This window comes from Phalacrocorax carbo, chromosome 3, assembly GCF_963921805.1.
Source record: "Phalacrocorax carbo chromosome 3, bPhaCar2.1, whole genome shotgun sequence".
Taxonomy (NCBI): Eukaryota; Metazoa; Chordata; class Aves; order Suliformes; family Phalacrocoracidae; genus Phalacrocorax; species Phalacrocorax carbo.
The window spans coordinates 69,052,470-69,069,821 of NC_087515.1; the positions used below are offsets into that span (position 1 = coordinate 69,052,470).

The following is a 17,352-nucleotide window of genomic DNA, read 5'->3' on the forward strand; positions in this document are numbered from 1 at the left end:
AAAGAGGTCGTGACGGAAGTAAGAATTTAATTGCTCATATAATCTTTCATTAAAAACAGCCATTCTATAAATTAAACATATTACAAACAGGTAGTCTGTCTCAGTCTGGCCATACATCTAGGCAACACCTTCCACATGGTTCTGCAAGGGAGTACTTTCCACGGTTGCCTCAAGTCATCCTTGGCTAACAAACATGTGAACTCTGCTGCTGTGTTACAGCGACAAACTCTTTCTGAAAAAGAGTTGCGCTCTTGTGAGGGATCTGGCTAATGTTGTGCATCAAGGGAACTGGCAGCTGAACATAATTTTTCCTTCAAACAGCTATCAACACAACACAGTCATACTGGCAAAGCAAAGGAGCAAATGACAAGCAAGGTCCCACAAGGAAGGTGTCTTCACATGAGGTTTCTCCTCTCTCGTACTTCCCTTCTCTCCCAACAAAGGTCACCAATACTGCATTAAGACACGAGAGAACACTCCCATTTTGGTGAGTGTAGCATCTGATAGGCTTAACATAAAATCTGGACTCTGTTCAGGCACAGAACTTACGAGGGTATATCCACATTAGCTTTTTAGCTCAGACAGGGAGCGTGCTCTTGAGGTGAATCTCCCAACTGTCCCAATTTAGCATGCTTTGGTTCACATAATGAATAGATTGTGGAGCTCACAAACTGGATTCCCTTCAGATAAGAACTAAGCCAGGAGAACATGCTTAGACATACCTGATTCATTTTAGCTGCTAATGGACGTTCAGCCCACGTTCCAGAATAGAGCTAGTCTGAAGTAAATTTCCTGACAAACAAGCTGGGTCCTCAGCACCAAATAAACACAAGTCCTTTCCCAGGTCTGTCCCCCCTCTCTCCCACTATGACATACTCTTTATTAATGCAGGCAAAATTGAAGTATCAATAGTCATATTTTTTCCTCAGTTGTTTTCAAATTTTACCCAAACATTCAAATTAAAAGGCCACATTTCACATTAGGTATAGTAGTCCTCAGCACAGCAGCAGATGTATAAACACATCGTGCAACCCAAAATTCAAGCTTTAAAATAAAAATAATAATTTTTTTTAAATCAAGAATTGTAAAGCAGAGTAAGAAAATAATAAATCACAGTCCATATTGGTTATGTGGTATCCACAACTCAGCTGTAAAATATTGCTTTCAGAATTTTATTTATACTGTTTCTGATGTCTGTAGTTGTCCTACCTATAATAGCAAAGAGTGGATGGAGATGTACCTTCCATGGGACTCTTCCACCCTAATGTTCTTTTTTTCAGCTTGGCGGAAACTATGCACATACCGATTCTGGTTCCCTTCATTGATAGGAGGGTTTCCCCCCCACCCCCTCCCTTTTAAGGTCTTCCCACAGACTGCCACACTGAGCTTTTGTCTGAGTCCTATGCTGTTATTTTCCTGTCCCAGCCTGAATCTCTCCCATTCACCTTGTCACAGATTCTTAGTTCTCCCGTGCCTGTCTTTTGCCACAGAGCCACTTAGTTGTACAGTCTCATGTAAAGAAAGCAAAAGCAGTCACTCAGTTTTGCAATCCTTTTCCTCTTCCTAGCATCACCCTCGTTAAGGATACATGATAAATGTTTGTGGCCATGCACATGTGCACATGTGTGAGTGTGGGTATTTCCGCTCATGGGTATTAAAGTGAATCAAATAACAAAGAAATCATTCAAAATCAGATCAAATCCTCAATTCAAATTATATTTCGGCAATACAGAATTACAAAATAATTAATTTCGCATTAGCAGAATATCGCTGCCTGCTATTCGTAAATGCTTTTCAGAATGCTTCTGAGCAAGTCAAGCATTCTTCTCCTACTTCCAGTTATTATCTATATAGTTTCAGAAATGCCACTTCCCAAAGTGTAATATGTGCCACTCAGACAGTAAAGTTCATGAGTCTAAAAACTTACATTCTAAAAAGTACTGAAATACTTCAGGAGAAGTGGGACTACATTGATTCTACATGGAGTCAAAATACAATTTTTTAGACTCCTTCCCCACTTCACAAAGAAGGAGGGCATGGGACAGGATGAAAAGATGAGGTGAAAGAGTTGGACAATATCAGAGCTTAAAGAACTTAAAACTGATGAACTGCAATTGCTTTATAGAGAAATTAACTACATAGCTTAATCAATTATTCTTGCTCTTGCACCTTATGAGGTGCACCTTAGGAGATCTTATGAGTCTCTGAGGACTGTCAACTACTTTCTTTTTCTTCAGAAATATATGCCTCGAAAGGATTACCCAAACACTGAACTGATCCTCCACAATCTAAGGCAATTAAGTCCAGAATTTTCTGCCAGAACATTAACTCTGGATCCACCCGAGTTCCACACATCTACAAGTCACATAAAATATTCCAGCACCATTTAAAAAAATATTAAGTGTACAGTAAAAAAATCAATCCCCACATAAATATGCTCCTGGCACAAGTATCTTAGCAATAGCAAGAGTATTTTTAATGTCCTTGTTCCCCACAACAGCAGGCAGTTTGTTAATAAAAGTGTCCTGATGTGTGTAGAAATCAGAAGCAGATGGGCTGACCACCTCACCTCAAACTGCCAACTGTTTTGCCTGTGTATTTGCCAATACTCTACTGATCTTCCACATCACTGTGAAACTAAACCAACTGAGGATTTGGGACAGCATGAGTACAGGGAATATGTTCTCCCTGGAAGCCTAAGCATTTCTGTTTTGCCAACTCCCTTTTCTGTATTTCTTGATGAGAAGGCTTATTTTCTGTCCTGCTAAACATTGCACTTACCAGACCTGAATTACTTTTGTTGCACTTGAACTGCCCACCACTCTTAAGGTGAAACCCGCAGACCCTACACAACCAGCAGGACTAAGAGATGCAGAAGAGCAGACAGCTTGGCTTAGTAATTTGTGAGTGCTTCATAGATGCAACAACCTAGCACACCAGTGCACCTACCCTGCCAAACTCAGATCTGCAGTTTCACTTCCAGTAACCAGGGTAGAGTCAACCAGTACAGCCAGTCAGTAACCAGTTAATAGAGTCAAACTTGCATTTTAACCTCCATTTAATTTTGTATGATCAATTCCCAAATAAATCTACATTCATATTTTAACCTCCCATGCACTTGCTGGACGAAAAGCACTGTAAAAAATAATTTCACATGTACAGCTACAAATGGTGTTCCATAATATTCTTGTGAAATAGGTAAGATGGTGATTGCCAAAATGGCTAAAAAGTCTAGAAAAGGGAAGGGTTAAGAGCAGATTATCAAAGATGCTTAGAACCAAATAGTTCCAGTTTTCAACTCATATTTTTATAATAGACGGGGTACAAATTTCAAATGTACTTTAATGAATTAGAAACCTAGCTTCCATTATAGATAAAAGCTCTTTGTAAGTATTATGGCAAACCTCAACTGTTGGGAGAAAAGAAAAAAAAAAAACCTGCATTTTTGCCAACCTGACTGATAATATTTCAGCTCCTTCTAAAGTTAAATATATTTTACATCTTCAGTTTATTAATTGTTGCTAACTAATACACAGCATTTTTATATGGCTACACCACACAATAAAGTAAAAAAACATGTAGGTGCCCCAAAAGGCCAAGCAGTACATAAATGAAGAAATTGTAATTATTTTCCTGATTTTTTCATGAAATTAGGATTGCTAAAAGCATTCCATGTACTGTCATAATTACCAGTAATAACATACAAACTAATGCATTCCTGCAATTTTCAGTCCATTACTTGTAGATTTGTCATTTGTTACTTCTACCTCACAAAAAGAAGTTAAGCATTTTTATACTTAAAGCAATAATTTATCAACACAAACATAGCAATTACCGAATCTCCTATAAACCAGAAGTAAAGCGTGGTATTTCTTTTCAGTGAGGTCTCAAAGATATCTGGTGACCTCCATCATTCATAGTGACTACTACGCATGACACTAGCTGGAAGAGAAATTTTGTATTTTACCAACTACTTTAATACAGCCTACAATGCTGTGCCTACAAAATACTCGAATAAGCAAACAGAAACTCCTAATACTCCTCAAAATCCAAACTCTTATTTCTTACTGAGCAGTCTAAAAGTCATGCAAATTGCAACATACCTTTTACTATATTTGGGGGAACAAAACTGTTGTGCTGTTCGTGTAAGGTGGTAAGTAAACATAGTATGCGTTCCTAACTACATAGGTTACTCAGGTCATAAAGAGTGAGCCAGACAGCATTAGTGACATAGCGCCTTATCCCTCCTCTCTGACATACATGAGAACCTCAACTTCCTATTCCAGCCAATGCAACTGAATGGGCTTAAGAGAAGGTATCACCTTTCACCTTTAGCACTGCAAAAGGACTGCCAAGCTTTTTTGAACAATAAGAGAACATGGGAAAGAAACAGGCTCATACTTGAGCCTTGTCTCATTTAAAAAAAAAAAAAAAAAGCCCAAACCTACAGAACACACATTCTCAGATTGCTGTCAACTGGCACACAAAGAAGCCTTATAAATACATTAGAATAACCCATACTTTTTCTTCAAAATAGTCACTGACCCTGTAGTTGCTAGCTTTTAGTATATTAGAACACCCAAAACTTTCAGAAGTACACAAATTTGCTTATTTCTTATGACAACCTAGATACTGACATAACAGAAAAAACCAGAAGTTGTAAAGCCCTAGTTTAGCAGACCTGACCTAAACAAGTGCTCAGGTAAAATCACAAGTGAAAACAAGGATGGTAATTTAATTCTAATGCCTGAGAGCTAGTCACATATTAATAGATCATAACCAACGAGAGGCATAATGCCCTACTGTAAAGGTAAACCAGTTAATAACTCTGGAAGTTTAACAGATATTTAAAACAAACAAACAAACAAAACCCAACTTTTTAATGCACAGGAGCTTAAACTCAAAGTTCTGTAAAAAGGTTTAGCTCTGCTAGTTGAAAGAGAAATGCACATTGAATACTTCTGCATGTATAAGGCCAAAGACACAGATGTAGGATCGTTTCTGCCAGTAACAATTAGGGCTCCAAAGCCAGAATGCTAATAATTATTCCAGGATTCAAAGGCTCTTCCAGGTATAAAGACTACTGCTTTCCAAGTACTTCAGTGTCACTGATACAAGGTAAAAGAATTTTTACTGTCAGATCATTACGATGACAGCTTTTTTATAAGCAATAAAGGACAAAAAAGTCCAAAAAAGAAATCCAAGCATTACTCATCATTAAATGTTACTGAAGTTCTGAGTTCTGGACTAAGTTAAGACTGTTTGGTCTCTTACAAAAAAATTATATGTACAGATGTACACAGATATCTCAACACCCTGCCTTTCACTTCATTCTATTTTCTGACAAACTATGCTTTATTCAAGTGTCTTTAGTTGATAATTAGCTACTGTCCTCTTTAAGTATGGCTAAATAAGAAAAAAGGGAGATACGGACAAGCAGGTTCCAAGTGAAACTGATAAACCAGTAATAATAAACTGAAATAGAGAACTGATCTCAGTGAAGAAATCACAGAGGAAGGGGGAGCTGGGAAGGGGAATTTCTCTCCAGTGAGCCAGAGAAAGGACCTTCTCTTTTTAATTTAACGCCTGTAATACAGATCATGAAAACATTTCCCACAGCATTCTCCTGGAGAAGCTGGCTGCTCATGACTTGGATGGGCATAGTCTTCACTGGGTAAAAAATTGGGTGGATGACTAGGCCCAAAGAGTGGTGGTGAATGTTGCTAAATCCAGTTGGCGGCTGGTCACCACCAGTGCTCCCAAGGGCTCAGTTTTGGGGCCAGTCTTGTTTAATATCTTTATCAATGATCTGGATGAGGGCATCCAGTGCACCCTCAGTAAGTTTGCAGATGACACCAAATTGGGCGGGAGTGTCGATCTGCTCGAGGGTAGGAAGGCTCTGCAGAGGGACCTGGACAGGCTGGATCGATGAGCCGAGGCCAATTGTATGAGGTTTAACAAAGCCATGGGCCGGTCCTGCACTTGGGTCACAACAAACCCATGCAACGCTACAGGCTTGGGGAAGAGTGACTGGAGAGCTGCCCGGTGGGGAAGGACCTGGGGGTTCTGGTTGACAGCCAGCTGAACGTGATCCAGCAGTGTGCCCAGGTGGCCAAGAAGGCCAACAGCATCCTGGCTTGTTTCAGGAATAGCGTGGCCAGCAGGAGCAGGGAAGTGATCGTGCCCCTGTGCTCAGCACTGGTGAGGCTGAACCTTGAATACTGTTTTGGGCCCCTCAGTACAAGAAAGACATTGAGGTGCTGGAGCGTGTCCAGAGAAGGGCAACAAAGTTAGTGAAAGGTCTAGAGCAAAGGTCGTCTCTTATGAGGAGCGGCTGAGGGAGCTGGGGTTGTTTAGTCTGGAGAAGAGGAGGCTGAGGGGAGACCTTATCGCTCTCTACAACTACCTGAAAGGAGTTTGTAGAGAGGTGGGCGTTGGTCTTTTCTCCCAAGTAACAAGTGACAGGACAAGAGGAAACGGCCTCAAGTCAGGCCAGGGGTGGTTTAGATTGGATATTAGGGGAAATTTCTTCACTGAAAGGGTTGTCAAGCATCGGAACAGGCTGCCCAGGGAAGTGGTTGAGTCACTGTCCCTGGAGGTATTTAAAAGACATGTAGATGCGGTGCTTTGGGACATGGTTTAATGGTGGTCATGGCAGTGTTAAGTTTGCAGTAGGACTCTATGATCTTAAAGGTCTTTCCCAACCTAAATTATTCTACAAATCTATTCTATGTTTTGTGGTCTGATTCAAGTTGCAAATATGGGCCAGCCACAGATGAGGGAAGATTTTAAAGGGGAGAGGGGAATTAATTTGTTCCCTACTTAATTGGATAGCAAAATGGTCAAGTTTAATAACATGATGAATAAATTTGGTACCAGATAATTGTTCTGTATTTATCTTGGCATAACAAAACAAAATTATTTTCCATCTGCCCTCAAATCCTCTCACTTACATACCTGGAATTTATGTAGAATTTTCATAAGCTTCAAAACACTGCAGTCCATATAGCTACATCGGTCAAGTAAGATCCCACTAACAAGAGGCAATTTATTTAAGAACCTCGTTAGCCAAACTCTTCCCTTTACCCAGGCTGTCCCTCAAAATAACCCATCACATGCACACATATCCCTAGCACAGCTAAACTGGTTTTAGTATATTTAAGTATTTGTAGTATTTTTTGTGTATTTAAGTGTATAGTACTATGTTACTGAAACAAGAACAGTATTCTGAACATAAACTTCTGTTCATATTTGTTTTTCCCCGAAACTCTTCTGTCTTTAAAGAGCCAAACCAGAAGTTATCATGAAAATAAAACTGAAAATGTTACGTTTAAACTAGTTTTAACATGACTTCATAAAAATACATATGAGATAATTTTAATTTCGTACATTATCTTACAATGAATGGGTCAGTCAGAATTACCCGTATAAAACCCAGAAAATTATAGGAGAAGCTCAGTGTGTCTTCATAATACAAAAGCAACATAGAACAACCAGGAGAAGAATCCAGGTGATATATTGTGCAAGAAAGGAAGCCTTTGCAGAAACAAACAGACAGAAGTCTACCTGTTGGAGGTCCAATGTGATCGTCACATAATGATATTCAATTCCATTCTGGATACTAGGACTTTGCCACCAAGTGTTCTTGCCATCAATTGCATTTGTTATTGGATGTCGTTCTGTTAGAACAGCAGAAATAAATAGATAAATATATTTCAAAATTATTAGGAGATTTAAATGTTTTTAGATCTAAAATCTAGATTTAAATACAATTACAGAACTAATGAGGCAGCACTTTAAAATAAAAATCAGGAAATTAATTTTTCTTTTACTCTTGGGGCACAGTCATGCTCATTATTACTGGAATACTCATTTAATGTTATTTGCTTAGTTTTGGTTAGGATCACAAAATGGTGATTCAGAACACCTAAATGCACTTGGAGGCTTTCCTGATTCTACAGAAAATGTAGGCATCTAAATTAACTGCAGTCTTCCAAATTTTCAAGTACTGTAAAGTCATTAAATGTTGCAACAGAAACAACAGATCAGGAACCTGAGATATGGTGTGTAGGAAAAGCAGAGATTAAAGTAATACTGGTACTTGCATTTCTAAGACACTTATAAGCACACATGGAAATAATTCATTAAATAATTCAGAAAACATTACAGAGGAAACGATTCAGAAATCATTACAGAATATAATTCTCAACTGGAAAATGGTCCGACTCGCATGCCTATAAAGAAGGTTTTCTTTGTTATAATCCATATCAAAGACCAAGATGCATTACTTTTCATGTCTACATTTACTCTGATGCAGTGTCCCAGATGAATCCCAAATAATAGGGATAAGTATTTCTTTACAGAATTGAATTCTTTCTAGATTTCAAGATCTTCTAAATTATTGAAGTTTGCTTACACAGTGCTTTAATGTTATTTAGACTGAGAAAAATCACACTCAACATTTCCATGTTACTTTTTGTGGTCAATTCATGTTTCTCTCCTGTACAAAATGGAGAATAAGATAACCTCTGTTTTAAAAAGTACAAGGATCTGTATTTTCAAGTCCCTAATTGCCTAGAGCAAGTCTGTACATTAGGGGGGAAATAGCCGAAAGGAAATTCAAATACAGGAGGTTTCTTCTATGCAAGTTCTGTCTGCAAGAACAAAACAAGATAGGAGAAATCCTACCCCTCTCATTAAGGATGGTTTTCTAAACTGACAGGTTTTCTTGATATAAAACTGGAATATGCTTCATTACTAGCTAATCCTCGAATTGCAAATAATTAATTCATGAGCAGATTAATTTACTTGTTATTTTAATTATTACTCAAATCAACCAGCCAGATTGATAGTCTTTGTGTCTCTTCTTTTTTGCTACATCAGCCACCTGTGGAGGACAGGAGTCCTAGCTCATTAAGGAAAGCCAGAATGTCTGAACATATTTAAAGATACTATTAAAGTGCTTTGTGGGAGTGAGGGAAGGCATAAGCCCTCAAAATTGAAAATGCCAAAAATTTCATTTAAATATCAGATTATTCAGAGGCATTAGTGGGCACCAACATTTGCAAGTGAGGATGCTGGTGCCCCAAATGATGTGATTAGTGGCTTTATCATTATATTGAAGAGAAAAGCAAAACACACCCATGCTTTACATGTTGTCAGTTCCCGCAGCTCTGATCATTTTCATAAACCTTGGCTTTAAATAAGTGCTAGCAAAAAAACTTCTGTAAATCAAACTCCGTGCTCCTCAGTGAATGTGACAGAAGCCGTCTAATTGGAAATTTTGATGTAAGTCTCCTCAGGTAAAATTGATATAACAGTAAATCATGAGAAGGAGGGTTGGGAGATGAATCAACAATTAACTGTAATCACCATTATGAAAGTTTAATCATAATTAATTTGAAAACACTGATTAATTGCTGGCATGTTTTGCCTATTCAAAACGAAAGGGAAAATAATATAATACTTGCAAAAAGGACTGGATTGCAAATGCAGTTGAAGGACCAATCTCTCTGATGGATGGCAAGGGGGAGAACATAGAGAGCGAGCCCATCAAACTGTGCTCTTTAATTTGGGCTCACATGTGATTAACCAGGGAATTTGTGTTCATTTCCTACTACAGTAATTAAGGGGAGGCACTCCAGACTCTCACATTCCAGGGGGATCATTTAAAGTCTGGTTACATTACATGGTTCCCTATTAATGAGCCATCTCTGTTTAAATAAGGCACTTCCTTCTGCCAAATGAACATTTAAAAACCTTAAAATGAGATGTGGTGGGCAACAAAAGACCAGACATTATGAAGCTGGACAGATTCAAGTTAAGAGGGTAGGAGTGAGGGGAAACACAAATATAAATCATTCAGATGGGGTTTATATATATGTATGTATACACGTATGTAAGTCTGTGTATATACACATACATTAGTGTACACTATCTGAAATCATAAGCAGGACATGGGAACAAAACAATCCAGCTCTGTTTTAGGTTTGCTTTCTGAATTAAACAAACTTGATATAGAAAAAACCTTTGTATGATGTGCATGTGTCTCTAAATACCCATCTATAAAGAAGGGAAAGAATCTATTGCACAGTGTTTGCCAGCTGGAATGGTTCCAAAAGCCCCTGAAATCTTCTCTGAGTGAGACACAGTACTGCAATGTAACATATCATTTGAATGCTTATATTGCTACAAAATCATGTGACTTTTCCTCAGAAGATGGCATTTACTACAATTAAAAAAGATGGAATTCCTACAATTAAAAGATTTGGCAACTATCTTGGAGAAAAAAATAGGTTGCAACTGTCTTCAGACAAATGTAGTAGTCTATACTGGGGCAATCATCATTAGCTTTTCAAATACAAGATTGGGAGCAAATGGATAGGTAGCTGTTTGGCAGGAAACCACCTGGGGATTATAATGGACAACTAACTACACATCTCTCAGTGGCGTTGCAACATTAAAAACAGGAAATAACCAAGTAGAACACGTAAACAGGAATATATTCTGTTCATTCTGAAGCAAACCTGCATCTCTATGCAGTGCTGGTAAGAGCTTAGGTGAATTGTAATAAGATTAAAACCTTTACAGAGAATTCGGAGAACTGCAGTTTGCACAGTTAAACTTCTAGAATATACAACCTGTGAGGGGAATGAAAGAAAAGAGATAGCTTAGTCTGGAAACTAGATAGAGCAGCAACACCATCAACCCTCAACTAAGTAAAAGACTTTTGTAGAGCAAACGGGAATAATCCATTCCTTGTATTGACTGAAATTAGAAAAAAGGTAACATGAATTTCTGCGAGGAAGATGCAGATTAGCCATTAGGAAAAGACTTTCTAATGAGTAAAATAACTCTAGGAAGGGTGGCCCTGGAAGGAAGTTTCTAAGGAGATGCTAAACAAGCTCCTGTCTGGAAAGCTACAGACATAGCTCATCCTGTCTAGAATTAGCAGATAGATTAAATGTCATCTTTTTTTTTTTTTTTCTGTAGTTTTAAGCACATGCTTACATGTGCTTTGTCATGAGGTGTAAATGTATCTGAGCGATGTTTTAGAGGGAAACAACTGAAAAAAAAGAGAAATTGCCTCCATGCTTCTGTGGCTGTGCTTCTTCCAACATTTTATCTATTCCATGAAAAGCTGCTTAAGTGTCTACACTCTCTACCATCTACGGTGCCAATATAACCACAAAAATCTAACAACGTTAATGCTATTCATGTCTTTCACTGCAAGGTCACAAGAAATTAAACTTGTATGACTTGACTAAGAAATGTTCTTAGTTCTAATCTTCCCAACTATTAGAAACATGCATCTTTGAAGCAGATGATAACAAATTTATACTTGAAAACTGATTTTGCTTCTGGGTAGTCTTAAAAAAAGCACTGTTAGCAAAGATCAATTTTAATATGAAAAACTAAGCAATTAAACCAACGAGTGCTCCATTATCTTATCTTCTTTTTGCTGGCTCAGTAAAACTGAATAACATCAAACAAAGAAGCAAAATATCCCAGAACAAAATAAAATAAAACTGGAGTTGGTCCTAAACTGAAATTTCAGATATTGTTTAGATTGGCCAAAATGTTCAAATTCCACAGGTAGGTATGCAGGTAAAAGTCATCTGGTTTTCATTCATGGTCCTTACATATCAAGAGAATTCAGCAACAGCTGTAGACACTTAATTTTTCTAAATCTGAATTTAGGTGTTCCACTTTAAGTATCTGAATTAGAAAGTTCAGTCTGAGGGATAACATATACAGATTATGAAATACCAATGGGAGACATGAATAACCTAATTTAAAAATTAAAAGACAGACATTTCGTAGTAATCGGGCCAGTGACCTACAGTTTTGTTTGCTGAGTATCTACTGCCTTTGGAAAAAGTCTTTTTAGAGGAACAAGATTAAAATGGCACACGTACGATGTGGAACCCTGCTCCTTTGATCACAAATACGGCACTGAGGGTTCCTTGCAGGCTGTCCAGGTACATGTTCCACAAGTTTGCAGTACATTTCCCGACCCTTTTCTCCACAGGTAGCATTGGTTGTGATGAGAGCATTAGTAGCGAGGTTCAGCACTGCAGGAAACAACCCTGCAAACAAAACAAAATAAAATTATAAACAAAGGTGAATTTAGCTGCACAATCATAAATTAACATAACACCTTTTATAACATTAAAACAAAAAGCTTAGTTTTCAACAACTGTGGAAGTAATGAAGCACAGAAAAGCATCAACAGCTTTGGTTTTGAATCCAGAGGTTGGACACCAGAATAAAGCCATTATACTGATGGTTTCCTCCTCATTCCCTTCTAAAATTCAAATTGGTACCTTGTGGTTGTATCTTGAACAACAGCAGGACACCAAAGGAGAAAGCATGGAAAAGTACAAAGCATCACAAAATTATTTTTTTTCATAATCAAACTCTGTGTTCCTACCCAACTGGACATTGAAACACTGTATGCAAATTACCTACGAGAACTCTTTATTATTCTTCTTTTCTGCTTGCATCTCCATGGGAAAGCTTTTCCTTCACAGACTGCATCACTTGTATTACACTATATTACTATTCTGCTTAGGACCTCAGTCACCCTTGTCATGAGGGCAGCTAAGTAATTCATGCAGCAACATGAACAGCATCTGTCATGTGTGGTTTCCCTTTCCTCAAGAAGACGATAACATATACAACATTATGTATTTTATGGCAGTACTGCTGTTATTTTTTTCAGGTGCACATGCTGAGTGATGCATTATAATTCTCATTCACCACAGCACTTAAGGAAATGTCTGAGTGCTTTGCTGAACAGACTTCTATGTAGCAGTAAACTATAAAGATTAGAAACAATATGAAGAATAATCATTAAGGTGAGTTACTCTCCTTCCCACTAATACTGATCAAAGCCTTTGAGCCATGATAAAATTGATCCATCAAGACAAAGTGATATGATATGTTGAACGTATGCATTAGCCCCCACATTAAATCAATCAGTTTTGCGTCCTCAAAAGTGTAATTTGCCATGGCTGCAGGTTAAATGAAAACAAAAAAAAAAATCGGGATTGGGATCATCTTCAGATTTATTTGATGACCATTTCCACTGGCCCCAAACCCACCCTTCTGCAATTCATTCAGCTTCTAACCCTACTATATATTATAAACTTAAAATAAGGCTTTAATCAAAACTGAAACTGCAAATATTGTACACTGATAAGGCTCCCTTTATAATGACTTTCCTTTTCCTCCCCCGCAGATGGACAACAGTGTTCAACTGACTACTTTCAGTTCTTTAACTCCTGTCTCCTGCTTGTCTCTGAAATTAACCTGTATGCCATTTAGCTACCAAGCTTGGGTGGTCACGGTACAGCTGTCTTCTGACATTGTGCATCAGTGACTCTCACGCTCACTTTAAAAACATGTTAAACATATCGCTTGAGCAAGGCAACCCATTAGTTACTAGTCTGTCCAATTTGTATAGTCAACCAATAGTTGAGACTTTACTGATCGTGTAGCTTTCTTCTTCTGCATAGATTACAGCCCATTTTCATCACATTTTAAAATCTATAGTTGTTGTTCTATTTTTATTCAGTGCATTCAGTGATATTTGCTGCCTTCTACAATGGGGGCACATGGTAAAATCTGTGTAAGCATTAGCCAAGTAGATGAATTAATAGCTGTGACTTACAGCCTCATTATTCTCTTGTTAGACTGTACAAAGTTAATAGCGTAAAAGCCAGTAATCATTTAGTCTTAACAGAGTCTGGCATTTGGTTTGGAGTTAAGTATTTTATTTCCTCAAAAGTGAACCTCGCAAAAAGGACAGAATGATCCTACATGCAAAGAATTGCAGTAGATGGCATCCGCAGAACAAATCCTTGAAAAACACAGGGGAACAGCTGAAAAAGAGCAGGAAAAAGCCGCCAAATTCACACAGCTATAAAAAGGCTATGTTATATGTCTATGTATAAATCATACCATTGTTCTAAGTTTCAACTCAAAATTTAAATATAAGAGACATAAGTAAATGAAGAATACTTAAGGAACTCATCTATTAGAACATAATTTCCACTCTCAGGTAACCTCTTTTATGTACAGTGCAGCTTAGGGCAAAACTACCACACAGCCTTGCCCATAATCAGTACAAACACAGGCACCAAAACCAGTGTTGGGTGTTTCACTGAAGAGACCATGTCAAGATGCAGTGCCTCAGAGAGACATGCATCATGTTGCATTCCCTGCAGGCTCACATGAGTGGATCTGACAGGCAGAGAGCAAGAGATGCACAAAGTGCTCCTATGCTGCACCAAGCACTTCACATTTGGTATTCGTTAATTCCCCAGCCCTCGAATTTTAACAAGTTAAAAATTACAACTGAGAACTACATATCTGAATTTTTTTTAATAATCTCTGTCTCTGAGGAGCAGGGAGTTGGACCCAATGATCCTATGGGTCCCTTCCACTTGAAATAGTCTGTGATTCTATGATACTCCTTTGTATAGCTCAAATAAGACTTTGCTTTTAAAGAATATTTGATGTGCAAGCCTGATGGAGTGGAGGAAGCAATACTATTCATATTGCTTTCTAGGAATTAATATATATAATACTTTCACAACATAGGCATGAGAGTCTAGCAATACAGAAGATGAAAGCATTGCCTTGAATCCTTTATTTAGGCTCTCTGAATAGGAAATAAAAATGTGAATGTTCATGATGCTAGTATATACTGTTTACCCTTTCTAAGATTCCCATCTATCCAACCAATAATGCCCAGGACAAAGACAAGAGAGCTCACCACACCACAGTTCATTTTTTTTAGAGAATTTTGCCGTATTTTTCATTATTATAATTATACAGAAGAAATATTTTAAAATTGGTGTACTAGTTTTGTGCATCTTAAAATTCAATTTATGACTAAATTCTAAAGTTTATTTTGTTATCAATCCCACCTTGAATTCTATGGACATCCTGCTATGAAATACTTCCAAAGACATGATCTGCTGTAACTACAGACAGCTCTTCTTTCTTTATTGCCAAATACCGTTAGTAATCATTTGCTCCAGTGCGAAGACTGGGTAAAATACATCTGAGTCAGAAACACATTATCTCTATTTTGTGTAGCTCAAATGCAAGCAGAGAAATTCTACTCCCTTCAACTGCCAGCTACATCAATCTTTTCCCTCGTTTGTGTCACTGGCAAAAAAACAGATTAGCATTCATTTCTACCTGTAAAAAATACCAAATAGGAAGAAGGAAATAGGTAGAAAAGATTGGCCTGTAATTAAGCAGTGGTTTTAGCAGCTTGGATTCAATTTCTGGTTTTCATCAGACTTCTGTTGCATGAAGAGAAAACCACAGTCTCAGATTCTGACCTACGAAACGGGCATAGACATCTTTCTGCTTTCCACTTTGGTTTTTAAGCATGGAACATATTCCATGTTGCTTTTACAGCACTGAAGCCTGATAGAGAGTTTGTTTAGTATTGACAGGTGATTAAACTATGGAAGGAAAATAACACTGGAATTAATCAAATTCTTTAAAGTGATGCACCATGCAAGGGTAATCAAGAAAGCTGCTCAACTCTCTACAGAATTAGTGATGATAAGCTTATTGTGAACAGAAACAGTTTTAGAAAAGAACTGGTTAAAAATGAAAAGCAGCAAATCAGCAGGAATAGCTGACTTTTGCCCACAAACTCTGATGTACTCAGGTTTTACACTGCCACTGTTCTGATTAAGTATGATGTGGTACCAAGTGCTAACTACATTATCAGTTTTTTAAAAGGTTCCTGGATCAAAGCAGATCTGAATATCTATCTTAAAGACAGAAATAGTGGATGCTTGGGATCAGTGGATTTTACAGACGCCTCACAAGGCATTCCTTATCAATACTAAGGTCCTTTGTAGATGCTGGCAAGCATATAGATACGAGTGACTCACTGAGTTCAACATATTTAGATTTACAAACAGATTTTGACAAGATTCCGCAAAGGCCGTTAAAGGAACTAAGCTATCATGACATACGAGGGAATGACCTCTCATGAGATAACAACAACAAAAAACAGGAGAATGAGACATAACACTGGAAAAGCAAAGCAATCTTCGCTGAATCCTGTTTTGTTCAACAGTTACCTAAGTAACTTAGAAAGGAGGGTAAAAAGTAAGGTGACAGTTTATTGATGATAGAAATTATTCAGGATAATCAAAATAAGTACAGATCACAAAGAGTGGTAGAAAAATTTCACAGTATGGTACGTCTAGGCAATAAAATGTCAGACGAAATTGAGGAATGGAAATTAACGCACAAGGGGAAAACATGATAGGCTCTGCACTAGCTATTATCACCCATGAAAGAGTTATTATGGGTATTTCAATGAAAATATTAGCTGAAGGACTAGAAACAAAATGTCATTACATTATTGCATAAATCCATCCATAATGACAACTCAAATACTGTATGATGTTCCTTATCTCTCATCTCTAAAAGGACACGGCAGAACTAAAAAAGATAAAGAAAAGTGTGACAAGGTCACAGCTGTGGATCAGCTTCTGAATGTGGACATTAATAGGCTCTAAGTCTTCTACTGGGAAAAGAACTGATTAGGAGATGTATAAAATGACATAACTGTATATAAAATCATAAATAGGTTTAGCAAGTGAATATTCTGAAGTGAACATGGCAAGTTTAGCTACCCTTCTACCACTGATTAGGGGTGCTGAGTCAACATATTATAGAGAATTTTTCTAAACTGATTGGGATTTTTTATCTGTTAATAGATGGAACTGCTTTTCAGTATGATAGAAATTAGATTCTAGAATATATTAATAAAGTCTATAATGAAATGCTTTTATTCCAAAAGCAGGAATGGGTTAAAACCCAATTAGATTAATACATAGAACAAGGGTTCACCTGGGGCTGTTAAACATGAAGGGCTTGGTGTTCAACTGTCAGTTCAGAATATCCCTAATTCACTGGCTGTTGCAGGGTTTTATCCAGGGAAGCATCACTGTACTCCTTCTTTTCTTTCATATTTTTCCTCAGTATTGCATCTAATACATAAATGTAGTTGTTTCTTACTAACGCTGGTAGCACATGAAGCCCAACATCAAGGTCCACCCAAAACAGAACAGAAGCTGTACCTTAATTTTGTGTGGCATTGCCAATGAAACCATAATATTTTTGCCAATACTCATTTTTTCCACCAGCCATTGTCCTCTATACTACTTCCCATCATTACCTTGCATCCACAGAGGTCTCATTAATGGCTACTTATTCTATAGATCCTCAGCACATTCTCTGAGATTGGTGATTGCCTTGCAGTTTTCTGCAAAACTGTATTACCTAATTAATTTTCTTATGTTTTCC

General features: G+C 37.5%; 1 protein-coding gene across 2 annotated transcripts in view; it reads right to left on the reverse strand.

Moving 5' to 3' along the window:
• The window catches only part of LAMA2 (laminin subunit alpha 2), a 380,736-nt gene that overhangs the window by 275,003 nt on the left and 88,381 nt on the right, over positions 1–17,352 (reverse strand). For both annotated transcript variants that reach the window (XM_064447317.1, XM_064447318.1), the window contains exons 2-3: positions 11,919–12,089; positions 7,567–7,679 (exon numbers count right to left, since the gene is read on the reverse strand). In XM_064447317.1, the coding sequence (XP_064303387.1) occupies positions 7,567–7,679; positions 11,919–12,089 (284 nt within the window). The remainder of the gene's footprint in view (positions 1–7,566; positions 7,680–11,918; positions 12,090–17,352) is intronic.